Genomic DNA, 12423 nt, shown 5'->3' on the forward strand with positions numbered 1-12423 from the left:
CATACAGTCTGGTACTGTTATTAAGCAACGTATTAGAGAGATATACATAAACAATTTAATATTAAAAGAAAAAAGAAAATTAAGGGCTGATCAACACCAAAAGCCTGATAGCAGCTGGGGAGAGGAGGTTGGGCAGGTGAGTCAGAGTCTGGGATAATGGAGAAAAACATAGGTAGTTGCATGTTTATTGGTTCTAATTCTCAAGCTTGTTCACCGTAAAAGTAAAATTAATTATTATTATGCTTCATTACTTACATATCTTTTGGTATGTATCAAATGTGACTTTTTAAAAAGCAAGTTCAAATGTGTTTCTTAATAAAAAATAACTAAAATGTTTCATATACATGGATAGTGTTTCATATAGTTAGACAGTCTTTCAAGATGAAATTTTAATTCCAAAAAAAGAAAAAGAATTAACATTTATAAGCAGACAACATATGCCAGGTACAATAATGTGTACTCTACATGCATTGTATCAATTAAAATCTACAATTTCTTTCATTAGACAGATTATATAGGATATGGGGAGGTGGCAAGGTTAACTCCCCCAGGTGATACAGTAAGTGACATGGCAGGAAATGCCAGCCTCTGTCTGTCTGACTCCAATGCCTGTGGGGTTTTTTTGTTTTTGTTTTTCTGTTTTTTTTTGTTTGTTTCCTATTCCCCAGTCTACCTAACTCTAACTAGGGCTAAGTGAGGGCCATGATTTATACCTGCAAACGTATCCAAAGTTCAGATTGTTCCTGAGTAACCAAGCATGTAAACTCCCACAGCTATGCTATCATCACTGTTACAGTAAGGAGATGGTGCTAAGTTGTGTGGAGGCATTCAATGTGCCAATTATATCCTTTTGAGTATATGCTTATTCACAGCACTTGGGATTCAGGCTCATGAAGGGCATATGATTCCAGTGCCCCATTGTAAAAAAAGATATTTCCCTTTATAAATTATCCATACAAACTGTGTTTAGTATTTGAAAATGTTTTATAACAGGCCTGACAGCTCTTGATATAATTTCAGGAATACCCTGTGTGATGGTTTGAAGCTGCTATGTACCCCCAGAAAATCATGTTCTTAAAGCTAATCCATTCAGTTAGCTCAGTCGAGGTGTGCCCCAGGTGGGTCTTAATCCTCTTACTGTAGTCTTTTATAAATGCGATGACTATGGAGAGACATGACAGAGAGAAAGCCATGGAAGCTGGATGCTGAAAGCAAGGAAACCCAGAAGATAAGGGAGAGACCAACAGACGCCATGTGCCTTGGTATATGACAGAGGAGTCCAGGATCAAAGGCAGTGTCTTCCAGAAGAAAGCATGGCCTGATGATGCCTTGATTTGGACGTTTTTCTCAGCCTCAACACTGTAAACTTGTAAATTAATAAATCCCCATTGTTAAAAGACTACCCATCTCACAGTACCTGTATTTCACCAGCTTGGCAGACAAGAAACCCTGTTATGGAAATTCAGTGACCTTTACAAACTTACCTGTGGTCAATCTAGAATGGTTGTAATTAAAATCAATCAGTTTCTGATCCATTTCTGATAAGGAATAAGCTGGATTTAAATTTTTTAAAAGAATGTTTGAAGAAAAACGTTACTGTTCTGAGGCCTACTTCAGGTATTTCAATTCACAAACATTTTTTTCTCAGAGCTTTCCTTGACTCTTTCCATCCCAGCATCCACCCTAAAGAAGAGTCTAGTCGTCAGTCCAGAGATTCTATAGCAGTTCTGAAATTAGAAACCCTAGAGAAGGGTACAAGGTTCAAAGCTTGAAAACAGTCTTCATAATTTCAGTTTGTATGCAAAACTCAGAATGAAAGTCTGCAAGAGAGGGCCGGGCCCCCCGGAGCCAGGCGCTTTACATCCAACATCGCGTTTAATCCCCGCAAGCACCCGAGAAAAATCCGCCCCTTGACTAGTCTGAATCCCCCGCCTACGCACGTGTACCTGCCCCGCGCGTCCACTCCGGGATGGAAGGAGGACTAGGCTCGTCTCTCCTGAGCAACTAGAGAAAACCCGAGTAGGACTGTGTGGCTGTTCTTGGGGAAGGTGAAGGGAGTGATGGGGTGGGGAATGCGCTGAGAACCGCGACACCGCGGGTTCATTCAGACAACCTCCTCGCCCCACCTGCCCTCCGGAAAGACTGCCCCTGATAGGCGTGGAAGGGAACCGGAGAACTGGGGAGAAGCGTCACGAGTTAGAGCTGCCGGGGGAGAGCGGAGGGGAATGTGGAGACGCCACCGGCGGCGACTCGCGGCCGCCGGCGTCGCGTTGGTCTCTGGCTGAGCGGAGCTTCAGAAGCCGCTAGAGCCGCGCTCTGAAATGCCACCTCCTGCCGCTGCGGAGAAGACCTGACGCCTCCCGCGCCGCCCCGGCGGGGGCTGCTGCTGCGGTGTCCGGGGCGTCCTCGCCCGGGGCCTCTCCGTGCCCTGCAGGTGAGCGGACACGAACCGCGCCGGGCGCAGCCCGGAGGCATCGGGTGTCGTGGGAACGGCGCCGGCGGCGCGGGGAGGGACGGCGATGTCGCGAGCCCTCTGTGATACAAAACAGAAGGGTAGGGGCCTCTGGACATCGGCGCCATGGAAGGAAGACAGCTGGGAGCGGGGGGCGAAATACAGCTTTTCCGCGCAGCCCCCGCTCCGCTGCCCGCCGAAGGTCGGTGCGGGTGAGCGCAGGCCGGGGGTCGGGGCCAGGGCGCGCCGAATCACCCTCGGAGTTAGCCTCCGACGGAAGCTGCGGTGGGTGGGCGGCGACCCTCGGCCCAGCCTAGACAGCCGCTCGTCGGGAAACCACAGACAAGGACTCCCGGAGCAGGAAGCCACCCTCAGAGGGCTCGGGGGTGGGGGGGAGGTCATCTAGTCGTCCGCAGGGGGCTCGGAGCTGACCCTGAAGTTGCTCAATACGCCTCTCTTAAATCGGATTGTCCATTTATTAGAGATGGGAGGTGGGGGGCGTATAAACCGGGGTCCCTGCGCTGATTGAATCCAGCCTCCTGCAGGGGGCCGGTCCTCTAAAGAGCTCGAGGGACAGCGCCTGGGGACGCAGGATCTGGTGTTGCAGGCCCACCTCTCTGGATAATCGGGGCAGCGGTCTTCTCTTTCCCGCACTAATACCAGTCTATATTCAGTCTGAAATTAAAAAAAAAAGAAACTGAAGCTTTGGTCTGTTGAAGTGGGAAAGCGCTTCTCAATAAACGAGCGTTACTTTGTCGCTAAAAGTGAGGCTATTTACATGCATTCCCTGGTTTTCTCTAATTCTCTACAGCTTAATCCTATTAAGACTCTAACTACCATGAGCAAATAACCTCTGCATGTTAGTTTGTCGGATCTAAAAGTATGTCTAATTCCTCAGATAGACTCTTTCCTGATCGTCTCTTAACTGATGGTGCGCGCTCGGCGCTCTTGGGTTGGATGCGAGGGCTTGCTCGCACATACTCCTTTCGCAGCTAGGGGTCAGGACAGTTTGCAGTTTTTAAAGTGCACCCTCAGAAGGGCTTCTATGACGTGGTAAAGCTAATGTTTGCAGCAAATGCGGTGGTCGTCGTTTTGAGTGAATGTCTTGCTTCTGGGACAACAACTTGGTGTGATGTGCTGCATAAATTAATGGCGGTTGGCTATTTTCTGTTTGTTCCAACTGTGGGTTAATGTTACACGGTGTGTGGCTAGTTTGTTTAAAATTTAATTTTCCCTGCATCAAAATGGAAAGGACTTAAGTGACCTCAAATCATCTTCGTTTTAAGTCTCCTAGAGAAACTCTTCTTGAATGCTTTTTCAAACATACCTTTTTGAAGAAGGGAATAAAATGCTCTTGAATGAAACCTTTAGGATTAAATAACTTTTTTCTCTCCATGTTTTTAGCTGAGTTATTGCGCGTTTGACACGCATTTTAGCACACAGATAAAGACACACTTTAATGAGTTCTAATTGTTTTATTTTGTAGGTATTGCATATGATATATAATAAATGTTTTATGCTTTATTCACTGAGCAATAACCTTATAAATCTTTTTAGTAATCAAAAGTTTAAAAACTTTTCCACAGCTTGGCTTTATAGCCAGTATCTATTGTTTGGAGATGTTGGGTTTGCTAAGAATAGTTCAATCTGAAGGAAAAGTAGGATTCTATACTTGGAAAGCAGTGTATCAAAACAATGACTTAGATATCGTATGAACATGGGTTTAAATCCATTCCCCCAACTCTGAATACAAATTATTATAAAAATAGCAAACATTTTCCAGTTTGTGTGGAAGGGTTCTGTATTTCTTGGTGGTTTGGAGTATTTTATTTTTGAACAAGTTCCAAAGTATCAGTATTAGTCTGAGAAAAAAATCCAAAGTATGTTCCCAGTTTCTGGAGTAACTTCTTTGTACCTTTGGAAAAGCTCACTGTAAAAACAATAGAATCAGGTCCACCCTCTTCAAAGGGACAAATGAAATAATAGATATGAATTAAATAGATGTAAGTTAAATGTTTAAATATATATATATATATACTTTAACAAAAAACAAATACAAGTGATGTAGCTGGCTGGGATTTGGACTTAAATTGTGACTCCACATTCCCCTTTACAGAATAAAGTCCTGTGAGGCCCATCCTGCCCTTTGTGAAACAATTTGGCTCTTCAGAAAGTTGTTCTGTCTGCTGGGGGCCTAGCATAAGTGAGGCCTACTTCTACACCTTGTGCAAAGACTTCATTTGCACTTTTATTTAATCTTCCCCCAAATCCTAAAACAGTAGGTATTGCAATTCCCATTTTGTAGAGGAAGAAACTGAGGCTAAGAGAGTCTAAGGTCACAGATGTGGCAAGGAGAAGAACAAGGGTTAGAAACCAAACCAGATTTTGGTTCTCTACAGCCCACTCTGCTACCTTTGACTCAGTGGTTTTAAACCCTTTTTTTTTTTTTTCTTTTTTGCTAATCTGATGAAAGTTTTAGTCTCTCCCCAGGAAAAATGCCCATATTCACATAAACACAAAAGGTCACATGCAATTTCAGTGTGCACTGATGCTCTGAGACCCTTACCTGGGGCCCTCAGGTCAACAATCTCTGCTCTTACTCCATCTGTCACTGAATAAGGCAGAAGAATATATACATTCTCTCTCTTTTCACACACACACATGCACACATACAATCTTTTACTAACAGGAGTAGCCCTTGCATTTGGTAACTTTTAAGTGGGTGAAAATTCACTTAATAACTGAAACACGTAGGAAAGTGACATCTTACATTCTAACTGATTCTAGAAACTTCTAAAATGCAATTTATAACAATGGTGCTTACTTGAAACCAAATTTTTTGTTCAGGCCTTTTCAACTATCCTGCAGTAGCAAAGAACATGGACACATGCCTTTCCTCACTGAATGGAAACTGGTTTTTTTTTCCCCTCCCTAGAAATGGCAAATCCCGAGGTAGTTATAAGCAGCTGCAGTTCTCATGAAGAGGAAAATCGCTGCAATTTTAACCAGTCTACACCCATCTCTGAGGAGCTTCTATTAGAAGACCAAATGAGGCGAAAACTCAAATTTTTTTTTATGAATCCTTGTGAGAAGTTCTGGGCTCGAGGTAGAAAACCATGGAAACTTACCATACAAATTCTAAAAATTGCAATGGTGACTATCCAGGTGAGCATTTCAGATCATAAGTTTGGCGAAGGCTTCTTTTAATAACAAGGAGGATATATGGATAGTGGTTTTTATAAGTTTTAACTGTGTGCTTAATGGGGAACAATAAATATGGAAATACACGCTCTTAAACCCTTCTCTCTTCAACAGATGACTTTGGTATTTTTTTCCTTACTTATTTTTCTTCTCATCTTTCACTACATTATAATTTAGTCATGTAATGTAATTAGTTTTCAGGAAAAGGAAATTTTAATATCTTGCTTCCAAAAAGAGGTTTAGCTGAAAGTTTCTAAATCAGTCATGCAAACTAACTGTTGGACAACCAGAGGACTTTCTTTTCCTTCCTACTTAGTTCCCTGAGAATCTCCTACTCTTCAGAAACTTCAGGAGTTTCTGTCACAGGCAAATCATTGGATTTTCACAGCCACATGATCATGGGGGCAGTGCAATAGAAGAATGTAGAGTTAATTAAGGAAAGGAATGGCATTAGTTAGTGAAATACTGGATTCCATTTTCATTCAGAGGAACATTTTGAATCTCATTTCTTTGGCATCTCTAAATATTTTGGGAGGCAAACATATGTTGTGATTCTTTAAATATACTGGTTGTAACACTCTTGTGAAGGTATGTCTTTCTGCTGGTGAGAAAAGCAAAGAGACAAAAATAAAAGATTTTAAGACAGGAAAAAATAGGTATGATAGATTTGTTTTTATTACTTTCTCTTCCTAACTTATTGAAAAGAAAAACATAAGTAAATGAACAACTGGTATTGAAGGTGAAATGTTTTCAAAAACTCCCAAATCGTTAATCTAAACTGCTTACAGAGAACAAATGCTTATGATAGAAGCTGAAGTGATTTCTATAATCATATGAAGTTGATAGAATTCTTAAGTTCTAATGCTAGATGTTGTGTCAAGGGAAACAAACATTTGAGTGACTGCTCTGTTCCAATACATTATTTCATTTAATTCCAACAACACTCCTATTGGATAAATACTAGCATTCTTCATTTTACAGAGGAAGAAACTGAATTTAGAGTTTTAAAAATGCCACATGGCTGAATGTAATTAACAGCAATGAGATATATATCTGATTGTGATTGAAAGAGGAAACGTTAGGTGCATATATGGTAATAGAATAAGAGATTTTTAAAAATCCATGGAACTGCACTACCCAAACAGTGAACCCTCGGCTAAAATATGGACTATATAGTTAATAGTATATTACAAAAATGTGCTTTCATCAATTTTCACAAATGCACCACTCCAATACAAGATGTTAATAATAGGGTGGTTTAGGGGAATCCTGTATTCTATACATGATTGTTCTCTAAACCTACCACTGTTTTAGCCTGCCTTGGACAGGGACTGCTGTGGCCATTGTTTCAACTCCTCCCCTGACAGGGACAAAGGCAGTGGAAGTTTAAAAATGTAGGGCCTCCTTAGGGCTGTGGGGAACGGTTTGCTGAAGAGTGCCATCTGCTGGGCAGACCAGGAAAGTTCAGCTTTGGGGAGCCATCAAAAGCTTTTTGGTGTCTTTCCTGACCGTCTCCCCACTAGGGCTCTTTGGAACTGCTCTGCACTCCCTTCGTGGGTCCCTGGCCCTATTTCAGCTAGGAAATACTTACTTGGGAAAGTCTTCTCCCGGGTGACTCTCCTCCCAGAACTTGCACTCCAGGTAAAAGAAGCTAGAGCAGTGAGAAGAGATTAAACAAAGCTAGAGAGGCAAGACAAAAACAAATGGAACAAATCAAGACTCCCAAAGAAGGAACAGAGGAAAGGAAACTTTCTCCTGGGGGTGAAACAATTGCACAAATAGTCAATCTTAAAAATTGTACAGCATACCCAGGGCAAGAATCAGATGAAGAGCTGAAAAAATTTTGTTTGGCTAAACATGGGCAATTCTGCAGGTCTAGAATAAGTTGAACCAAGTGTCAAAGAAGAGCCTTAATGCAAAGCCAATCAATAGTAAAACACAATGAAGAGAAAGAAACTGACCTTCAGCATAAACACATCAAGATAATCAGATGCCTAGATGTCAGCAAAAAATTACAAGCCATACTAAGAGACAGGAAGATATGACCCAGTCAAAGGAACAAATTAAACCTTTGGAGGAGACACAGAATTTGGAACAACTAATCAGAGACATTCAAACAAATCTTCTACATTAATTCAAGGAGATGAAGGAAAATATGGCCAAAGATATAAAAGATATTAAGAAGATACTGGATAAGCATAAAGAAGAATGTGAAAGTATGAAAAGAAACATAACAGGATTTATGGGAATGAAAGTCATATTATAAATATATATTAGAGGCATACAACAGCAGATTTGAACAGGCAGAAGAAAGAATCAGCAAACTAGAAGATAAGACAATCAAAATCTTACAGAGAGAAGAATAGATAGAGAAAAGAACAGAAAAAATTGAACAGGGTCTCAGGGAATTGAATGACAGCATGAAGAGCACAAACATATGCACCATGGGTTTCCCAGAAGGAGAAGAGAAGGGAAAAAGAGCAAATACAGGATTATTTCCTCTAAAAACTCATGCTCTGAGTTAATCCTTAATCTTTTAGGCAGCAAATCTAACCTTCCTGTCTAGTATGCATGTGTGTGGTCAAAAGGAAGATGGTTTAAAATGTTAAGCCAGTTATGAATAACCATGTAAAAGTCAATAGGTAAGTTTTTTAAAAAGGAACTTAGGGCTTCTTAATTGTGATGTTTCCTTAATATAGATTTGAGTGATAAAGCAAATGTTACAAAAAGGCAATTTTGAGCAACTCAGGCTGACTCAGTGACAAATTCCCTCTTTTTAGGGAAAAGAAAGTGGTCTTTCTGTTATGTTGGAGATTTTGTGTCTGCAGCAGCACATTAAAGATGTTTACATTGACAGGCCATCCTACTAAAAAATTCCCTTTTCCCACTCCCTGGTTCAGTCTGAATTGTAACAGTTCTCTTTCTGCCATTGTTACCTGTGTTTCCTACTTGGCCTTTGAGGGATAGGACCATTGTCTTCCTTTTATATCTTCAGTGCCCAGCTCAGTGCCTGGCATGTGGGAGGCACTCATATATTTGAATAAATTGGTAAGAACATTTTTGGGAATTCTTTGGTGGCCTTTTGGTCATCAGCTTCAATTGACTTAAAATCCCTGAAATATTAAGCTCTCATCTTCTTGGGATTTAAATGAGAACCCTTAGCATAAAGGGGCTCCTTGGAAATTGGCGGGACAGAGATGACATATGTGGGATTCAGGCCATCTATCACAAGGGGACATGAGAGGGGAAAAGATTTGTCTACTCTCTATGTTTTTCCAATCAGGCCTTGGTTTACTTTGTGTAGTGTGACAGGTAGAGTTAGATTTAGTCTGTCAGACTTAAGTTCACATTTTGACTATATATTTGCTAATGATGTGACTTGAAAAAATTATTTAACTTCCCTGAGCCTTTATGTACTCATCTATAAAATGAATATATGAGAACCTATCTTGTGGGATTATTATGAGGAAAACTCCTGGAATAGTGTATGGTATATAGGTGCTCAATGTTGTATCTGCCTTCCATATAAAATATACCCTGTCTCACGCTGGGATTTCAGTCAGAGTGCACTTCCTAAAACTTAGCGTGCGTGTGTGTGCCATGTATGTGCATGTGTGTGTGTGTGTGTGTGTGTGTATGCATGTGTGTGTGTGCCAGAGAGGGAAAGAGAATGTGAAAGGGAGATGGAGTAAAGTAAGGTTTTGGGTATGATTTAAAGGGCTTAATGTTAATATGACAGCAGTGAGGTCAAACAACTTTTTGTATGTGAACAACCAAGCTTCGTATAAAACTCTAAGGTCAATCCTGCATAAATATTATGGATATGCTACGTTAATACAATAATTTGAGTTTAGGGGTGAGTTGAAAGGATAGTTTCTATGTTTAGTCTTACTGCCACAGTTTTGATAATTAGACCCAGGAACAGTTTGATCATAGGGCTTGGACTTATTTAAGGTATTTCTTAGAATATATTATCCATTTGCTTCAGAACCTTCCCTGATGTCCTACAGAATTCAGTTTAAACTCTTTTATGTACTGTTCAAGCTCCTGTACCCTGTGGCTCCACTTTTTCTGCTCACATTTTTTCTCACTGTTCTTTAAATTGAATTTTACTGGTATCCTCAGCGTTCCTCCAAACTGCTAAATTCTACTCTATCCTCTTAGCCTTTTAACTGTGCTGTTCAAATGCCCACTGTCAGCTTATATACATACTTCAGGGCTTTTACATCATTCTTCCTTCCATTTATCTAAGATGATCTTGTTTCTCTGAGCTCCTAAAAACTAAATGATGAGCTTTTGGAGGTGGGGGCTATGTATTAAGTGAGAAGATATGTGAAAATAAAAGCTGAAAATGTACAAAGCCAGCTTTTAAAAGTTTAATACTAGAAAACTACCTTATCTTTAAAGAATTAATCCACAGCTATGAAAAGTTTAATTTCTATTGAATGTACTCGGGATTGTTTAGATGTTGAATCTTGAATCATTAATTTGTCATTATTTATGGAGACCTTTTGTTTAACTACCTTTTTGCCCTCTTTTCTTTTTTTCTCTTAAGCTGGTCATTTTTGGGCTAAGTAATCAAATGGTGGTAGCTTTCAAAGAAGAGAACACTATATCATTCAAACATCTCTTCCTAAAAGGATATGTAGACCAAATGGATGACACCTATGCAGTGTACACACAAAATGATGTATACGATCAGATCATCTTTGCAGTGAACCAGGTAAACCAGGAGTGCACATTCTTTACTTTGGAGAAAGAACACACTGGGGAATGTTAGCAGTGTACATAATAGAAACGGACATTCAAGTGTAAAAGGGTGAACATTGCTGCTTGGAAATGAGTAATATATATAAAACCATTTTTAAATTGTTTTTCAAATATTGCCAACAAGTTTTCACAAAACTAGAATTTGAGAAGAGCTTTTGTTTAGTAATAGAGACTTAATTAAGAGACTTAATTAAAAGGATTGGAGCCAGGGCTTGGCATGGGGGCCTTGAAGATTTAAAATCACTAACCATGACCCAGATTGTAAGTAGTCATTAGGTTCCTCTCAGGGGCCTTTAACAAACAATGAGAATATTAACTTTGCAAAGTATATATAGCAACCAAGACCTGCAAATTCATTTGAAAAATAAGGCTTTCATGTCAATGTAATGATTCACAATACAATGATTTTGTTGTAACATTGACTAACTGCCAAAAAAAGCAAGGTTGTTTTTAATACAGGTAAGTAAAATTTGTATTGACTTTCTAATCAGTTTTTTACTATAAACAGTACTTTCTCAAGTTCCTAAACCTCTTATTTTGTATCATTGAAACTGTTCTCCAGGTCAGTTTTTCCAACCTGGGTTAGTTCACAGACCACATTTCAAAATTATTACAGTTCTTCTCTCAAAAATGATTTCAATGCAATAGTGGCTCTTCATTTACTAGAAACAACCCATATACAGCAAGATGGAAAATTGCTAGGATATAGTACATATTTATAGCATCAAGACTTTCTGATAGGGATTAGGAAAATGTGCCAGAAATCTGCAGTAATAGAAGTAAGCTGTATAAATTGTAAAACAGAATTGTGCACTACGATTTACAGGGGGAAAAGTAGTATAGCGATAGAGATACTCAGTTTTGAGATTTTTTGCTCTAAGTACATTATGTTTTTCTAAAGCTACTCTGAGGCAAGTTGGTAGTTTGTTGTTTTGGGAGATTAGGATAGATGGAAGAGGGAAACAGTCTATTAAATTCTTTATAAAATATCTCTACTCTTATTACTAGGCCTGAACTCAGTCTTTAAAATATAATATTTGGCATTAAGGCCATACTGTTTGTCAAATTTCCATGTTCTTTACAGAAACTCATGTAGATTCCTTTTCCCAGCTATAAATAGATTAATACTAATTGGGGTGGTTTTCCTGGGGTAGACAATGCCCCCCTGTCTTCCAAGCTCTATCAAGCCCTTTTTACTGAAGGTAAAAAGTATCCTGATCACAATTTTCATGAATAAGCAGGGTTTGGGTGGGCAATGAGGTCAGTTATTCTACGTGCTTCTAAAGAAATGAAAAGGGAAAATATGGACTTATTTTAAAGAAGGAAGGATCTTTGTTTGCTCTAAGGAAATATCTTTATAGTTGTGGTGACATTCACCAAAGGAACTGATGAATAGGACAGTGGCGTCTCAATCCTTAGAGATATTTGGATGACTAATGAGTTATCCTGAAGAGGTTAGCCCAAACATGTCATATAAATGGTTAATCTCCAGAGCTCATCCAGACCCAATATTGTGATTATAACAGCATCACTTTTGGATTTTTATGTATACTTAGTTATTTGAATGTCAGAGACCTATTGTATTTTTATACTCTATCTTGACTTTCCCGTTATTTTTTCAACCATTTTTGGGTAATCTTTGCTGGTTCCTTTTCTTTCATCTGCCCCTTAAATTTTGGCAGCCCTCAAAGGTTTGTCCTTTCCATGCAGAAACTTTACCCACTACGCAGCTTCAACCCTCACCAGGATGAGGTGGCTTTTGAACAGCTGCTCACACTGCTGCTTGCCAGACACTTCACTGGCACCTCAAAATCACACGACCCAAAACAAATTCATATTCATCACTCACCCCCTTTCTGTTCCTCAGACCTGTTTCTCTGTCTGGTCAATTGCTTAGGCTTAAAAGCCCCAGAGTCCTTGAGTAATTTGTTCTTGCAACTCGAGCCAAGTCTATAAATTCCTGCTTCAGGTTGGTTTCTCTTCTTCTGCCCCACCTGCCC

General features: G+C 39.8%; 1 protein-coding gene across 2 annotated transcripts in view; it reads left to right on the top strand.

Moving 5' to 3' along the window:
* Positions 1-2057: 2057 nt before the first annotated feature.
* The window catches only part of MCOLN3 (mucolipin TRP cation channel 3), a 31686-nt gene continuing 21320 nt past the window's right edge, over positions 2058-12423 (top strand). The window contains exons 1-3 of one of the 2 annotated variants that reach the window (XM_037826750.1): positions 2058-2434; positions 5388-5617; positions 10209-10376. In XM_037826750.1, coding sequence (XP_037682678.1) covers positions 5390-5617; positions 10209-10376 — 396 coding nt within the window. In that variant the 5' untranslated portion in view covers positions 2058-2434; positions 5388-5389. The remainder of the gene's footprint in view (positions 2435-5387; positions 5618-10208; positions 10377-12423) is intronic. The other variant, XM_037826751.1, reaches the window with a different exon arrangement.

Source organism: Choloepus didactylus, chromosome 2, assembly GCF_015220235.1.
Source record: "Choloepus didactylus isolate mChoDid1 chromosome 2, mChoDid1.pri, whole genome shotgun sequence".
In the NCBI taxonomy this organism is placed as follows: Eukaryota; Metazoa; Chordata; class Mammalia; order Pilosa; family Megalonychidae; genus Choloepus; species Choloepus didactylus.